The sequence below is a fragment of the Pantherophis guttatus genome, chromosome 2 (genome assembly GCF_059756535.1).
Source record: "Pantherophis guttatus breed Tessera chromosome 2, ASM5975653v1, whole genome shotgun sequence".
Taxonomy (NCBI): domain Eukaryota; kingdom Metazoa; phylum Chordata; class Lepidosauria; order Squamata; family Colubridae; genus Pantherophis; species Pantherophis guttatus.
This window is the reverse complement of record NC_142064.1, coordinates 10,294,615-10,312,672: the sequence shown is the minus strand read 5'-3', so window position 1 is coordinate 10,312,672 and position 18,058 is coordinate 10,294,615. Positions and strand designations below refer to the sequence as shown.

Below are 18,058 nucleotides of genomic sequence, written 5' to 3'. Positions count from 1 at the left end.
ATCCTTCCCCTGCCATGCCCACCAAGCCATACCCACCAAGCCACGCCACATCCACCAAGCCACGCCCACAGAACCAGTAGTAAAAAAAATTGGATTTCACCACTGGCTACAACCGGTTTAACACCCGGTTCTGCGAGCGCATGCTTTGCACGCATGCCTAACTCACTTGCGCGCAGCGTTCAAAATACCGCAATTTGAAGCTCAGCTGCTCACCTTCTAAGGCAGCCCCGGTAATTAGAACAGCGGAGGCGCAGAAATCAGCTGTGCCACACAAATCAGCTGAGCCAGAAAGAAGGCAGGATAGGACAGGAGAGGGCTGGTGCGGGTGGGTGGAGCCAGCTGATTGTCGGAACTACCGGTTCGCTTGAACCGGTCCAACCCGGCTGAATCCCACCCCTGCTCGTAATCCATTATTCTGTATCGTGCATTCAGGAGTGATAGAGATCAGTTCTTGCATACACATTACCTGTTATTCTGTTATTACCGATTCTTTCAAAGTCTTTTCAATCAATCAATTGGAGTAGAGCTGGAAGGGACCTTGGAGGTCTTCTAGTCCAGCCCACTGCTCAAGCAGGACACCCTATACCATTTCAGACAACTGGATGTCCAATCTCTTCTTTAAAAACCTCCAGTGTTGGAGCACCCACAATTTCTGAAGTCATTCCACTGGCTAATTATTCTCACTATTAGGAAGTTTCTCCTTAATTCCAGGTTGTTTCTCTCCTTGATTAGTTTCCATCCATTGTTTCTGGTTTTGCCTTCTGGTGCTTTGGAAAATAGAACGGCCCTCTCTTCTCTGTGGCAGCCCCTCAAATATTGGGATACTGCCAGGGATGAAATCCAAAATTTTTCCCTAACGGTTCTGTGGGCGTGGCTTGGTGGGGGTGGCAGGGGAAGGATATTGCAAAATCCCCATTCCCGCCCCACTCTGGGGCCAGCCAGAAGTGGTATTTGCCAGTTCTCCAAACTACTCAAAATTTCCACTACCAGTTCTCCAGAACCTGTTAGAACCTGCTGGATTTCACCCCTGGATACTGCTATGTCACTCCCTAGTCCTTCTTTTCTCTAGACTAACTATACGGAATTCCTGCAACCATTCTTCATATATTTTAGTCTCTGTGCCCTTAATTTCATAGGACGTTTTAATTTAAGGACCCTGGCTATCTCTATTATCCTTTTTTGAACCTGATGTAGCTTTTTCTGGCACCCAGAGTGGGACACAGTAGGGGGAAAAAATTTTTTTTTATAAAGGAAGTATTCCTTCCTGTACTTTGCAAATTATGTTTCCGTTGAAGCCTAAAATTGCATTTCCTTTTCTTCTTTTTTTTTGTAGCTACACCATATGGCTCTTTTTGTAAAAAAATCTGTAAATAATTATCTTTTCAGCCTACTTTTTCACAAGTATTTTTGCCCAGCCAGAAATCCTTTCACTCCATATCTATGCATTTGTTGCCCTTTTCTAAAATGAAGAATTTTGCATTTGTCTCTGGTAAATTTAATCCTGTTATTATTGTCCCTTCTGTTCTCTCTTGATGGATTTCAGTATTCCAAGGCATTTGCTGTCCCTCCTAAATTTTGTGCCATCTGCAGTTTTGATGAGCATGTCCTCCACCTTCTCATTCACTTCATTAATCAACAGATTAAAAAGTTCAGGATCCAGAACTGAGCCGTGTGGCCCTTCACTTGATGAGCAGACCCTGAGTACAATAATTAAGCTAGCTATCTAGCACTTAATTGCCATGCCATGCAGACCTCATAAGTGTCGCTGTCAAGCCAGCATCTGTCTATGTGTTAAATATGATTCCTGCTTTCGCTCTACCTATACAGTAGTGGCCAAAATTGTGGAAACCTTTTGGGAAAAGTGTATTTTCTAAAACTAGCTAATAACACCACTTTTTTAAAAAGTTTTTTATTTTAAACACATTAAAAACACATTAAAAATCAAACATATACATACAACAAAAAATAACACAAAAAAGAAAAATATCACTTTTCTTTTCAGCTATACACAGCAGTCTGCTCTTTCTATACATCAATATTTACAAATATTTAAGTATAAACTTATTCGATGTTCATTTTCTACTTTATATTATTTCTTCTTTACTAACAAAGGTTCATATACATTTCCCCCCTCCTTTCTTCATTCATTTAACTTATTTCCTTATGTTTCAACCATTCATACCATCTACTCCAAACCTTATAATACTTTGATTCTTCTTTCCCCTTAATTTCTTTAGTTAATTTATCTAATTCTGCACATTCTAAATTTTTTTTAATTAAATTCTCTTCCGTTGGTAGTGTTTCCTTCTTCCAATACATGCTGCAGTCAATATATGCAATCTAAGGTACTGTATTTCTTTAGTATAATTGTCTATTGAAATTCCTAACAGAAATTGTTCCGGTTTCCCCTCTATTAGATTCTGAGTTATTTCTACTATGCAAGTTTTGATTTTCTTCCAGAATTTTTGTGCCATCGTGCAGGTCTACCATTGATGATAGTATGTTCCGTAGCCAGTCTTGCATTTCCAACATTTCGGGGAGTTGGATAACACCACTTTTTTTGGGGAATAGTACCATAAAATTGTATATCAATGGAAAGATAATTGAATCAAGAATGTAATGCAATAACTTTTAGGAAGGATTTGCTATTAGAATAGCAGTTACAGTATAAAAAGGAAAAGTGAAACATGTAGAAAAAACGAGATATACAAAAATGATCACCATGTCAGTTAATACTTAGTTGGGTAACCTTTAGCATGAATTACAACCTTACAACGTCTTCCCATGGAGTGAACCAAGTCTTTTAGTTCTGCAGCTGTTATCACATGAAACCAAAATTGAATGATTGCTGTAATAAATAAATAAATAATAAAGATGCTCTTTCGAGGCTACCTCAATACACCAAGATGCTCTTTCGAGGCTACCTCAATACAATACTGCTCGGGCGGAAGTGATTCGCCCGGTTGTCCCCTCAAAACAGCTGGCTGCTCCAGTAGTTACCAGAGCCCAGGCAAAAGGGGACGTAACCTTGTCCAGCAACTTGAGCGACCCAACTACCCAGACAGCTCCCCCCTCCCCCCATCACAATGGCAGCCGTAGCAAGCAAGCAATATAGAAGCGGAGGCTGACATTCGGCCCTCCTGCAGAAGAGACGTTAGTCCCAGAAAGAGAACAGATAAAAGGGAACATAGAAAATCACATAAACAAGTAACATATCTACAGTCTCATAACTAAGTCCCATAACAGTCCCATTATTCCAGGATATTTGGAATAAAACAATTGCAGCTGCCTCGGAGCTCTGACATCTCACTCATTTACCCATTCAGATTGAGCTGATGGGAAATGTTTCCAGGCCACCAAGATGTTGGGTTATTGCTGGATTGCTTCTGACTAACAAGTTTCTTTAGCTGGCTCCATAGATTTTCAATTGGGTTAAGATCTGGGCTATTCCCAGGCCATTCCAGCAGTGGAATAGGATTATCTTGAAAGTCAAAAAAAAAAAAGTGGTGTCATTAGTGTTATGTCCTTATAAGGACATCTGCTGGGGGATTGGTTACTTCCACCGGCGAGAAGTTTGAACAACTGTCATTGGCCAGCTGGCTGGCCCGAACAGAATATAAGGAGGCTCAGGAGCCATTGCCGGCAGTCTATGCCGGCATTACTATGTTCTAATAAAGAGTGCTGAACGGACAGCAGCTGAGTCGCGTTTCTTTCCAGCGCCGATCTAACACTGGCGACGAAGGACTAGAGAAGAACCAATGAAGAGCAGCGACCCAACTGCCATCTCGACCAAAAGAGCTGAAGCACTGAGCTAAGTCACAACCATGTCCGGACCACAAATCTCGATGGCTCCATTCAACCCGAGCCTAGAGAAATGGAAGTCCTTCATGGTTCGCTTCAGGCAGTTCCTGGCGGGAAGTGGCTTCACCGATCTAGACGACAGCAGAAAGAGGGCACTTTTCCTGGCGCACTGTGGCTCGGAGGTCCTAGAGATGGCCATGGACCTCGTGGCACCACTCGATATCGAGCAGATGCCTTGGTCCGAGCTGCAAGAAGTTCTCCAGGACCATTACACCCCAGTGAGCACTCCTCTGGCTAACCGATTCGATTTCCACCAGAGAAATCAAGCAGAAGGGGAATCGGTCAAAGAATTTGTTTTGGTGAATTAGCCATCAAACTTCAAAAATACACTTTCCCCAAAAGGCTTCCACAATTTTGGCCACTACTGTACCTCATTATAACAGAATATCAGAGTAGGAATGGACCTTGGAGGTCTTCTAGTCCAATCCTCTGCTCAAGCAGGAGACTCTAAACCATCCAATCCCATCTTAAAAACCTCCAGAGATGGAGCACCTACAATTTCTGGAGGCAAGTCGTATCATTGCTTGTCAGAAAATTTCTCCTTGGTTCTAGGTTGATTCTCTCCTTGAATATCACACAATAGATACAGTCATATAACATCCTTAACCTAGTTCCTGAATTATTATTGTTGTGTTTGTTAAGTTGCTAAATCGTGTCTGATTCTTCGTGGCCTCATGGACCACAGCATACCAGGCTTCCACTGAGTCACCCTGAGTTTGCCCAAATTCACGTTCTTTGCATCCCCTTCTCTTTTGGCCTTCCATCTTCCCCAACATCAGGGTCTTCTCCAAGGAGTCCTCTCGTCTCATTAGGTGGCCAAAGTATTCAAGCTTCAGCTTCAGGATCTCTCCTTCCAAAAGACAGTCAGGGTTGATTTCCTTTAGGATCGACTGATTGGAAGAGTCTTCTCCAACACCACAATTTGAAAGCATCAGTTTTTTTTAATTATTTTTTTATTAATCATATTTCTATGCCGCCCACTCTCCGAGGACTCTGGGCGGCTTACAACAATCGACAGTATACTAAAATAGCATATTGCCCCCAACAATCTGGGTCCTCATTTTACCCACCTCGGAAGGATGGAAGGCTGAGTCAACCTTGAGCCAGTGAGATTTGATCTGCTGATCTGCTGAACTAGCAGTCAGCTGAAGTAGCTGCAATACAGCACTTTAACCACTGCACCACCTCGGTTCTCAGTTCTTTGGCACTCAGCCTTCCTTACAGTCCAACTCTCACAGTCATACATTGCTGATATTAGTTGCGAAGTCGTGTCCGACCCATCGCGACCCCATGGGCAATGTTCCTCCAGGCCTTCCTGTCCTCTACCATCCTCTGGAGTCCATTTAAGCTCACGCCGACTGCTTCGGTGACTCCATCCAGCCACCTCGTTCTCTGCCGTCCCCTTCTTCTTTTGCCCTCCATCGTTCCCAGCATTAGGTTCTTCTCCAGGGAGTCCTTCCTTCTCATTAGGTGGCCAAAGTCTTTGAGTTTCATCTTCAGTATATTATATTATAATATTATATAATATTATAAATTATATATAGACATGGACACATGAAAAAAATTTTTTGGCACAAAATAAAAGGATATAAATAGGCAAAACATAGCCATAAATACATAGAATGATTACATATAAATGGGGACAGTAGGACAGGGACGGTAGGCACCCTGCTGCGCTTACGCACGCCCCCTTGACGGATCTCTTAAGAAACATGAAAGGTCTACAATAGACAGTTTAAAGTAAAAGGTACGGGGGTTAGAGAGACTAACAACATGTTAGTGTTAATGATGCTGTTAACTAGTTCAGTGTATTACACGAACACTAGTGGGCGGCTATGCTGTGCCTTCTATTAAGACAAATATTCTCTCTGCACTATTTGCGTCTTTTCTAGGTGTAAGCAATCTTTTTTGAGCAGACAAGCAGAGTGTTTTGAGAAATTGGAACCATGGAATGATAGAGTTGGATGCCTAGAATTTAAATCCATCCCTCTCTCTCCCCACTCTCCTTCTCTCCCTCTCCTTAGCCCTCTCCCCACCTCTCTTCCCCATCCCTATTTCCCTCTCCCCCTCCCTCTCCCTCTCCCTCTCTCCCTCTTTCTCTTTCTCATCACTCTCTCTCTCCCTCTCCCTAGCTCTAGCCCTCTTCTCCTCCCCTCTCTCTCCCCTGGTCTCCTCCTCTTTCTCCCTTTCCCTCTCCCTTTTTCTTTCCCTTTCCCCTCTCTCCCTCTTTCTCTCTCCCTCTCCCTCCCTCTCTCTCCCCTAGCCCTCTCCTCCTTCTCTCTCTCTGCCTCACCCTTCCCCTCTTTCTCCCTCCCTCCCTCCCCCTCTCTCTTCCTCTTCCTTTCCCTCTCTTTCTCTCTCTCTCCCCCTCTCTCCCTAGCTCTAGCCCTCTCCTCCTTCCCTCTCTCCCTCACCCTTCCCTTCTTTCTCCCTCCCTCCCTCTCTCCCTCCCCCTCTCTCTCTTCCTCTTCCTTTCCCTCTCTTTCTCTCTCTCTCCCCTCTCTCTCTCCCTAGCTCTAGCCCTCTCCTCCTCCCCTCTCTCTCCCCTGCCCTCCTCCTCTTTTTCCCTTTTCCTCTCCCTTTCCCTTTCTCTCTCTCCCTCTTTCCTCTTTCTCTCTCCCTCTCCCTCACTCTCTCTCCCCCTCTCCCTGGCCCTCTCCTCCTCCCCTCTCTCTCCCTCACTCTTTCTCTCTCTCTCTCTCTCTCTCTCTCCTCTCTGTCTCCCGCTCCCTAGCCCTTTCCTCCTCCCCTCTCTCTCCCCCACCCTTCCCCTCTTTCTCCCTCTCCCTCTCCCTCTCCCTCCCCATCTCCCTCTTCCTCTTCCTTTCCCTTTCCCTCTCCCACTCCCTTTCCCCCTCCCCCTCTCCTTCTCCCATCCCCCTCTTCCTTTCCCTCTCCCTTTCTCTCTCTCCCCCTCCTCCTCCCTCTCCCTCTCCCTCTTCCTTTCCCTCTCCCTCTCCCCCTCTCCTTCTCCCTAGCCCTCTCCCCCTCTCTCCCTCCCATCCCCCTCTTCCTTTCCCTCTCCCTTTCTCTCTCTCCCCCTCCCCTCCCCCTCCCTCTTCCTTTTTCTTTTCCTTTTCCTCTCCCTCTCTGTTGTGTTCTACATTGTGCAAGCAGATCTGCACGTATTTCTATTTTTGTATACGTGTGTGTGTGTGTGTGAAATAAAAGCAACTAATCTGTCTGTGTTGTGTCTACGAGCTTCTCTTATAAATAAATTGCTCAATACCAAGCGAAGAGACTTTTAAATGCATCGCTGTGCCAGAGTACAAGAGTCGGTATGGTACAAATTGACAGGGCAGTTGATTTCGGATAACTGCTTCGAAAGGATAGGCATCGGAGTTTATTTTGAAAATAAATTTTGAAAAGACCCATCAACCAGAGTTTGCCTTCTCTAGCCCAGCGAGCCGACATTTCCATATTACTCGTTTGGGTACTACTTCATCTGAGTAACAAAAGTTAGAAGTGGTGAGAAAAACACTCCCCGGTTTGCCTTCTGATTGAAAATGGACAGAGGTGGGTTTCAGCAGGTTCTGACCAGTTCTGGAGAACTGGTAGCGGAAATTGTGAGTAGTTCGGAGAACCGGTAGTAAAAATTCTGACTCTCTGCCTCCCAGGTCCCAGCTGATCGGGAGGAAATGGGGATTTTGCAGTAACCTTCTCCTGGAGTGGGGAGGGAATGGAGATTTTGCAATATCCTTCCCCTGGAGTGGGGAGGGAATGGAGATTTTGCAATATCCTTCCCCTGGAGTGGGGAGGGAATGGAGATTTTGCAGTAACCTTCCCCTGGAGTGGGGAGGGAATGGAGATTTTACACTATCCTTCCCCTGCTACGCCCACCAAGCCATGCCCACCAAGCCATGCCACGCCCACCAAGCCACACCCACAGAACCAGTAGTAAAAAATTTGAACCCCACCACTGAAAATGGACCTGTCTTGTCCTAGTTATCTCTAGATACAAGTAGTCCTCAACTTACAAGCGTTCATTTAGTGACAGTTCAAAGTTACAATGGCACTGAAAAAAATGACTTAGGACCATTTTTCACACTGCAGCATTCCCCCTGGGGGATCCAAATCCAGACGCTTGGCAAGTGACTCATATTTATGACGGTTGCAGTGACCCAGGGTCATGTCATCCCCTTTTGTGACCTCCTGAGAAGCAGAGTCAATGGCGAAGCCAGATTCACTTAACAACCATGTTACTAACTTAACAAGTGCAGTTGTTTCACTTAACAACTATGGCAAGAAAGGTCGTAAAATGGGGCAAAACTTACTTCACCACCGTCTCGCTTAGCACAGGCAGGAATGTTTAGGCTCAATTGTGGTTCTAAATCCATGATGGGGAACCTATGGCACACGTGCCAGAAGAGGCATGTAGTGCCCTCCCTGTGGGCACACGAGCCATCGCCCAATTCAACTCCGCCACGCATGCACGCGCCTCCCACTGGCCAGCTTGTCTTCGGGTTTTTGCTGTGCATGCACGGGGGGGCAAGGAACGTGCAGGGGGCCACACTTGCATGCACGTGGGGGCGGAAAGTGTGCAGGGGGAGGTGAAGAGGTTGTTAAAAAATGCTTTCAAAAGCCTCTGATGATCCCAGCTGAGTTGCCTGATAGGCAGAGGCTTTTTTTTCTTTTAAATGCCTCTGACGATCCAAACTGAGTTGCCTGCTCGGCAGAGGCTTTTTTAAAAACTCAGCTTGGATCATCAGAGGCATTTAAAAGAAAAAAAGGGTTTTTTTATTTTAAAAGCCTTTGATGATCCCAGCTGAGCCGCGCGATCATCAGAGGCTTTTTTTTTTTACTTTTAAAAGCATTTTTTTCGGCCGAAGAGGTTGTAGAAAAAATGCTTTTAAAAGTAAAAAAAAAGCCTCTGATGATTGTGCGGCTCAGCTGGGCATGGGAGGGGGCAGGGATTTTTTTGCTACCGGTTCTCCGAACCACCCGCCTCCATCGCTACCAGATCAGGCGATCCAGTCCAAACCGGGAGCATTTCACCCCTGACGCACGCGCATTGCATTCGGGCACAGTTCGGAAAAGGTTAGCCATCACTGTCCTAAATCAAGGACTGTCTATAGATTTTTCAACCCCCTTGGGGTCATAATTCGATGACTGACATTAGTATTAAACAAATTACTTCATCTGCCAAATTAATAAGACTCTTCCGTTCTAACAGGAATCGCACCAGGCTGGCATCTGGAATATATTGATATTGAAGACTCCCTTATGGACAAAATTTTCCGTTTCCAGTGTGACCGCTGGCTTGCGAAAGATGAAGATGACGGCCAGATTATCCGGGAACTGGCTTGTGCCAATAATGACATTTTGGAATTGAAAGAACGAACCTGTAAGTTGAACAACATGGAAGAAAAACCAAATGGTATATAGGTATAGTAGGTGGTACCTGGCTCAATAGTAGTAATAGTGAGAGGGATCTTGGAGTCCTAGTGGACAACCATTTAAATATGAGGCCAGCCGTGTGCAGCACCTGCCAGAAAAGCCAACACAATTCTAAGTTGCTTTAACAGAGGGATGGAATCAAGATCACGTGAAGAGTTAATACCAATTTATAATGTCTTGGTAAGGCCACACTTGGAATATTGCATCCAGGTTTGGTCTCCACAATGTAAAAAAGATGTTGAGACTCTAGAAAGAGTGCAGAGAAGAGCAACAAAGATGATCAGGGGACTGGAGGTTAAAACATATGAAGAACGGTTGCAGGAACTGGGTATGTCTAGTTTGATGAAAAGAAGGACTAGAGGAGACATGATAGCAGTGTTCCAATATCTCAGGGGATGCCACAAAGAAGAGGGAGTCAAGCTATTCTCCAAAGCACCTGAAGGCAGGACAAGAAGCAACAGATGGAAACTAATCAAGAAGAGAAGCAACCTAAAACTTGTTCTGTCCCCGTCTCACACACACACACAAACAGCCAGCTGGGGGTTAAATAAACTGGCAGACAACCAATTCTTTCGATAAGAGGATTGGCAGCAACCCAGTAGCTGCTTGCCAAGACTTTACTCATAAACAAGATACACACAGTTCAAGAATTGTCAAGTCCAGTCCGTAATTAAATCCAAGGCAGATAATGTTGTTTCCAAAGATGCAATGTGACTCGATAGTAGTTATTATATATCAAGAGCCTTGGTACTACAGTGGTTTAAAGCACCCTGTTATTAACACAGCTGCCTGCAATTTACTGCTGGTTCGAATCTCTCCAAGGCTCAAGGTTGACTCAGCCTTCCATCCTTTCTAAGGTAGGTTAAATGAGGACCCAGTTTGTGGGAGCAATAAGCTGACTTTGTATAAATATACAAAAGTATGAAGGCTATTGCTTAACGCACTGTAAGCCGCCCTGAGTCTCCGGAGAAGGGCGGCATATAAATCAAAATAAAAAAAATAAAAATAAAAAAATTTAGTTAGTTTTGTCCGTCACAGAGTCTGAATGGCTATCTCACCCCCTTTTATACCCTGTGGGGTGTGGTCCAGTGACTCAGCTTAATCTCTGACATGTCTCTTCTTCTATTGTGCGCGCTTATCTCTGCGACGCTGCCGAGGATCCAGCCAAGACTCATCTCCCTCATTACTATCCACCTGTGGCTGCGTGGACGTGCTTGGCCCCGGGCCTATCTCTTGACCTTCGGCGGACACCAAAGGCATTACCAGAGAGGAGGGTCCTGGAGAGGGAGGCCTTGCCAACTCCTCTCCTTCATTCTCAGAGTCCTCTCCTGCCGATGACACAGGCTCAGGTAACGGAGCCACAACAAAACTAAGGATAAATTTCCTGACAGAACAATTAATTAGTGGAACGATACTCCATCACCGGAGGTTTTTAAGAAGAGATTGGACTGGAGTAGTATAGAGCATGCTACCTGAGCAGGGGGTTGGACTAGAAGACCTCCAAGGTCCCTTCCAACTCTGTTATTCTGGGAGGAATGAGATGAGATATCACTGCAAAATGGCCTTTTCAGCTTATAGCATTTTTGTTAGCCATCTCCTCAAACGCTGAAGTTCTCAGGCCATATTCCTGTCACTTCCACGAGCAGACACGCTGGGGGGAAATGGGATAAATGAGACCATGACACTGACTCTCCTTGTCTGAAATGTCTTCTGGACGTCAGGGCTTAAAAAAAAAAACTGAAAAAGAGGATTTTTTTAGTGCATGGTCGGGTAAGCTAATCTTATGAAAGCCTAGAGAGAGAAAAAATACAGATGTCTTAATCTTACTTTTAGAGATTTAGAGAAAGCAACTGAATAAATCTCATGATAGCTGATCAAAAGATTAATTCAGGGGTGAGATTCAGAAATTTTAGCAACCGGTTCTCTGCCTTGTTGCTGGGTGGGCGTGGCCTACTTGGCCTCTCGCACCACGTGGGGATGTTTCCACCCTCTCCAGGCTCTGGAAGCTTTCCTCAAGCCTATGGAGGGCGAAAACGGCCTCCCCCGTGCTCTGGAGGCCCTCCAGAGGCCGGAAACAGGCTCGTTTTTGAACTTCCGGTAGGCCTGTTTTTCGCCCTCCCCAGGCTCCGGAGGCTTTCCTCGAGCCTCCAGGAGGGCAAAAACAGCCTCCCACGGACTCCAGAGGCCCTCCGGAGGCCAGAAATGGGCCCATTTCCGGACTTCCGGAACTACTGGTAGGCCCGTTTTTCGCCCTCCCAGAGCCTCCACACAGGTCCTGCACTTACCTGTCATCCAAAACGGGCTGCGTGGAGACTCCTGGGAGGGAGGGGCAAGGTGGCCGGGGTCAGCCAGTCCTTGCAACTACCGGTTCAGTGAACCAGATTAAAATTAACATTCAGTTCGCCTGAACCGGTCCGAACCGGCTGAATCCCACTCCTGGATTAATTCAACGCTATGTGTTTTGAGTTTTAAATTTCATATATTCCTGGATAGCAGACATTTGGAAGTTCATCCAGGACTTTCTCCCATGAATGCTATAGTTTGACTAAACGAAAGAGATTCAAGCTGCTGAAGTTGACGTTTTTAACTATCAGTCCTGCATCAGTGAAGCACTTCTGTAAATAAACAGGGAATGACAGGGGAAGAAAGTTAAGAAGCTGTCATAAGTGGAGAGTAACTACTGAGTAACTCTTAGAAGGAAAGATTGGTAGACTAGTTCTCCCAGGTTTTCCCACTTTTCTTGGAGATCATAGTTTCAGAGGGCTGGAAGGGACCTTGGAGGTCCTCTAGTCCAACCCTCTGGGGGGGACATCAAGGATCAAAATTGGGACTTGTGTACCAAGCAGAATGCAGAATAACAGTGTTGGAAAGGATCTTGGAAGACTTTAAGTCTAATCCACTGCTCAAACAGGAGACCCATACCATTTCAGACAATCATCCAATCTATAGTGGAATTAGAATTAGAATGACAGAGTGGGAAGGGAACTTGGAGGTCTTCTAGTCCAACCCCCTTCTTAGGCAGGAAACCTTATACCATTTCAAGCAAATGTTGTCCAAACTCTTCTTAAAAACTTCCAGTATTGGAGCATTCACAACTTCTGGACGCAAGCTGTTCCTCTGATTAATTGTTCCAACTGTCAGGAAATTTCTCTTTAGTTCTAAGTTGCTTCTCTCCTTGATCAGTTTCCACCCATTGCTTCTTGTCCTACCCTCAGGTGCTTTGGAGAATAGCTTGACTCCCTCTTCTTTGTGGCCGCCCCTCAGATACTGGAAGACTGCTATCATGTCTCCCCTAGTCCTTCTTTTCATTAAAGTAGACCAGGGGTCGGCAACCTTAAATACTCAAAGAGCCACAAAGGTCCTAAGCGGAAGCCCCCCGTCCAATTCTGGAGCGGATTGGAAGTCCGGTTCCCCCACCATAGAGTCTCCTAGCGCTGCATCCTTTTTCCTCCACCTGTCCTAACTGAAAGCCCTATCAATTGGGGAGCCGACTGGCAACAGGGAGCCGCAGCAGAGGGATGAAAGAGCCACATGCGGCTTCAGAGCTGCAGGTTGCCAACCTCTGAATTAGACATGCCCAATTCTCTTCTTAAAAACCTCAAGATGCTCTTGAACTATGAAACGTGGAATGGGAAATGCTAAACTAAGATGCTTAGCCTTAACTTAGTGCTTTCTCTGAACTTCCAAGCTTATGAGATCCTCACCATTACCAGCAATAAGGAGGATTCGGAGACCAAGGAAAACGTATCCATTATTTTTGAAGGCAAGAGAGGACGTTCCAAGGAGTTCCTTCTGGAGAACTCCTCCAGAAAGAGAAGATTTTTAAGGTATGTTATTGTAATACCATAATTATAGTGACCTGAACTCTTCCTTCATTATAAAATTGAATGATTATAATCAGCAAACTTTGGGCTGATGAAAAGATTGCCCTTAATGAATGCATTGTTCAGCAGCGTCTACTGCTCACTTTAAAAATAAGCGCTGTATTTATAAAGACATATCGTTATAAGATGCGTTCATTATTGGCCACATTTAGGGAACGCCTTTCCTAAACCAATGTATCTTAGTTCTCTAATCTCCAAATAAATACATTCCTTTCTTCTCCCTTTAAAAGAATTGGATGTTTAGATGTGCAACATGATCTATGTTAATTCATTGATTGAAATGTTTCTCATAAGTGTTCAGAGAACCTGCATTATCTCCGTGACCTGTGCATTGAGAAATGTTGGCTTTCTTGTGAACACAGATTATAATTTATGCCTTTTAATAAGAAATAAGTCAGGAAATCTTTCAGACAAATTGAAAATACGGGTTTTCATCTATAAATTAATATTATATGTGGATAAGTCCTTCCTGGAACATTCTAGAGATGATTTAAAGATACATGGCTATATAAATTTGTGTTGGACAGTTTGTAAGCTCTAAAAAAAAAGTATTTATTTATATAAATAACTCGTGGCAACTCACATACCATCTTCCACCTATTTTCCCCAGAACAATAACTCTGTGAAGTGGTTGAGTTGAGAGAGAGTGAGTGAGGGATTGGCCCAAAGCTAGCTTTCGTGCCTCAGTTGGGACTAGAACTCACAGTCTCCTGGTGATTGGCCCAAGGTCACCCAGCTGGCTTTCATGCCTAAGGTGGGACTAGAACTCACAGTCTCCTGGTAATTGGCCCAAGGTCACCCAGCTGGCTTTCATGCCTAAGGTGGGACTAGAACTCACAGTCTCCTGGTAATTGGCCCAAGGTCACCCAGCTGGCTTTCATGCCTAAGGTGGGACTAGAACTCACAGTCTCCTGGTAATTGGCCCAAGGTCACCCAGCTATCTTTTATGCCTAAAGTGGGACTAGAACTCACAGTCTCCTGGTAATTGGCCCAAAGCTAGCTTTCGTGCCTCAGTTGGGACTAGAACTCACAGTCTCCTGGTAATTGGCCCAAAGTCACCCAGCTGGCTTTCATACCTAAAGTGGGACTAGAACTCACAGTCTCCTGGTAATTGGCCCAAAGTCACCCAGCCATCTTTTATGCCTAAAGTGGGACTAGAACTCACAGTCTCCTAGTGATTGCCCCAAAGTCGCCCAACTGTCTTTTATGCCTCGGGTGGGATTAGAACTCACAGTCTCCTGGTGACTGGCCCAAAGTCACCCAGCTGACTATCATGCCTAAGGCGGGACTAGAACTCACAATGGTTTCTTGCCAGGCAAGAAACTAGGCAAAACTGGCTGTATCATATGCTGCATTATTATTGCAAACTATTGCCCGTTAACTTATGACTTCCCATCCATTAGCGATTGTTGGTCTGCTCCTTAACAATTAAAGCTTTGGGGGGGGGGCAATCCGCAGAGGAGCATCGGATGTATTCCAGTTTTCTTCAAAAAACGTTGATGATATCGCCGCCGTTTGTGTTGGTCACTGTCCGAAAGATGGGAAGAGACTGAGGGCGAAACCGGACGTATATTGGCATGTTCAGGAAGTCGTCATTACAGAGATGGAACTTGGCAACAAGTAAGTAAGTGCCTCGTAATGAAAAGATGCACGAACGACACAGACAGTCAGCCACGGTTTGTAATGTTGGTTTGTGGCACTCAAAGGTTTATGGTCCTAACTGCTGCACCGGGAGTCCTCAACTTGCACCAATTCTCTTAGCAACCATGCAAAGTTACAACAGCACTGGAAAAAGTGACTTATGCCCGTTTTTCACTCGTAAGACCATTGCAGCATCCCCGTGGTCCAAATTTGGCCACTTGGCAACTAACTCACATTTATGACAGTTGGCAGTGTCTCAGGGTCATGGGATCCCTTTTTGCAACCTTCTGACAAGCAACGAGGAAGCCAGATTCACTTAACAACAGTGTTGCTAACTGCAGTTGGCCATGGTGAGTTGGCCATGGCAAATTTATTTATTTATTTAATTTATTTATTTATTCAATTTATATCCCGCCCTTCTCCTAGTGGACTCAGGGCGGTGCACAGCCAGAACTAAAAGACATCAATACAAAATTTAAAATTATTAAAAGAATCATATAACTGTGGCCCAAAAGTTTAAAACGTTGAAAACTTGAAACGTTGAAATTGACTGTGGCAAGTTAGCAGCATGAAACCCAGGTGGATTAGGACCCTGGTTGCACAGTGGACTAAACTACTGTTAAAGTAGTATTTATCTGCCAGCTGCCTGTAATTACTGCGAGTTCAAATCTCACCAGGCTCAAGGTTGACTCAGCCTTCCATCCTTTCAAGGTAGGTAAAATGAGGACCCGGTTTGTGGGGGCAATAAGCTGACTTTGTATAAAATAGAACACCGCTTGGGGGGTGGGCAAAAGCCCTACTAGGCAGGTATAAACAAAAGTATGAAGGCTATTGCTTAAAAGCATTGTAAGCCGTCCTGAGTCTCCGGAGAAGGGCGGCATATAAATCAAACTAATAAATAATAAATAAATAAATAAAATTTGGGGGTAAGAGAGTATCCAGTTTACCATTAAAGTCAGGGTGAAACTCTCCATCCAGGTTATTTCTCACGGCCAACCCAAAACCTTAATTCATCCTAAGCGGCACATCATAAAATATTATCTCTCTTTTCCAGCAAACATCACGTTAGGGATTTTTTTTTTTTTTTTTTGCAGAATGATTCAAAAGATTGGAGTGGCAGAAAAAAGGGTGGAAAAAAAGTTGCAGTCATTAAGGAGAGGAGTTGTGGAGGGAAAGATTTTTGAAGCCAATTAAGTGGCTTTTCCGGGCCTAAAAATGATGTGGAATTTTGCCACCAGAAGGAATTTAAACAAAAGGGTAACAAGCATTCAATCAGAAAGGATTTAGGCAAAGCTGGCACAATACTCGTTAGAGAAAGTCGGTTCTTCTTTGCCACAAAGAAAAACAAGCATTCTGCAGCAAATATTTTAATTTTTGGGGATGGGAGGGTAACGCACAAATCCTTTCAAATCCAGGACTCTGCTTTCGTCTTCCGGCAGGTATTTCTTCAAATGTAATGCAAAAATTCCACTCCGCGCCAAGAGAGGAGACTACAAGGTGTTTGAGTGTGCCAAGGTGATCGAAAGCTTTGCCAGCAAAGCTCGGAGTCTGGTGCCCGTCAGATACGAAGCGATTGTCGTGACAGGCTCTCAAAAAGGATCTGGCACCGATGCCAACGTCCACATTACCATATTTGGGGTGAACGGGGATTCGGGCAAGCGGCGTTTAAAGCAGAAATTCCGCAATCTCTTTGAACGGGGCAGCACCGATCGGTTTTACCTGGAAATTCTCGAACTCGGAGAGTTGAAGAAAGTTCGCGTCGAGCACGACAGCAGCGGACTGTCTCCCGGATGGCTGGTGGAACGGGTCGAGATCACCAACTCAGCTACGGGCATAACGACCAACTTTCCATGCGGGAAATGGTTGGATAAGAATAAAGGGGACCAATTAACATGGAGGGAATTGTTTCCCAGAAGTTAATGGCAACTTTAGAATAGAACTAAATGGACTGCCATTTGTCAGAAGTGGTGTAGGGTCTCCTGCTTGAGAGGGGGGGTGTTGGACTAGATGACCTATAACCGTGATGGCGAACCTATGGCACGCGTGCCACAGGTGGCACGCAGAGCCATGTCGCCTGGCACGCCAGCTCAGCTCCGGCGTGCATGCGTCGGAGTCTCTGGAGGCTGGGGACAGCAAAAAAGTAACTTCCTGTCCAACCAGAAGTTGGACTGTTTCGGGCCTCCGGGAGGGGCTCTGAGGAGGTGGGGAAGGCTGTTTTCGCCCTCCCCAGATGCTTAGAGAGGATCTGGAGCCAGGTGAGAAAGAAAAACGGGCCTACCGGGCCATCACGTGCTAGGATCAGGGGGAAGAGGGGGGTCACATGTGTGGGGTGGGGTGCATAGAATTATGGGTGTGGGTATGCATGCACACAAACCTCCCCCGCCCCCTCGCTTCCTGGCACGCGATGGCAAAAAGGTTAGCCATTACTGACCTATAAGGTCCCTCCTGACTGTTAATCTGTTTAGAATAGAGCTGGAAAGGACCTTGGAGGTCTTCTAGTCCATTCCCTGCTCAAGCAGGAGAACCTATGCCATTTCATACAAAGGATTGTCCAATCTCTTCTTCAAAACCTCCAGTGATGGAGCCCCCACAACTTCTGGAGGCAAAGCTGTTTCCCTGGTTAATTGTCCTCACTGTTGGGAAGTTTCTCCTTAGTTCTAGGTTGCTCCTCTCCTTGATTAGTTTCCACCCATTGCTTCTTATCCTGCCTTCAGATGCTTTGGAGAATAAATTGACCCCCCTCCTCTTTGTGGCAGCCCCTCAAATACTGGACTATTACTATCTATCATGCTATACTTTGCAGGATGTAATTTTCCAAAATTGGTTTTTGCACCATCTGGCAGGCGAATTTTCAGTCTGGAATGCTTTCTTCAACAAATTAAATTTCAGAACCAAAACAACTTGGGGGTTTGATGCAGTGGTAGGTTCCTCCCCGTTCGGCCCGGTTCCGCCGAGCTGGTAGTGGTGATGATATGATGTCACCAAACCGGTTCTGCCCCCCTCCGCCCCCCCTGCGTTATTCTTACCTTTTATTTGGCCCCACCCCCAATCTATTGCTCTGAGTCCCAGCTGATGGGCTATAAGAAAAACTGTTTAAACTCTTGCCGTGGGGCTTCAAAGGGCCGCCCTACAGCTGATCAGTGGTAAAAGGCAGTTTGGCGGTAGACCACTGCCTCCAAAAACAAATGAGTAGACCGGTGCCTGCAAAAACAAATGAGTAGACCGGTGCCTGCAAAAATAAATGGGTAGACCAGTGTCTGCAAAAATACATGAGT

General features: G+C 45.3%; 1 protein-coding gene across 1 annotated transcript in view; it reads left to right on the top strand.

The window, feature by feature from the left end:
* LOXHD1 (lipoxygenase homology PLAT domains 1) overlaps window positions 1-17,683 on the top strand; it is a 257,303-nt gene extending 239,620 nt beyond the window's left edge. Inside the window, exons 39-42 of the mRNA XM_087885022.1 lie at window positions 9,035-9,205; window positions 12,947-13,085; window positions 14,601-14,762; window positions 16,223-17,683. Of these exons, the coding sequence (XP_087741148.1) occupies window positions 9,035-9,205; window positions 12,947-13,085; window positions 14,601-14,762; window positions 16,223-16,703 (953 nt within the window). The 3' untranslated portion in view covers window positions 16,704-17,683. The remainder of the gene's footprint in view (window positions 1-9,034; window positions 9,206-12,946; window positions 13,086-14,600; window positions 14,763-16,222) is intronic.
* Window positions 17,684-18,058: the final 375 nt, after the last annotated feature.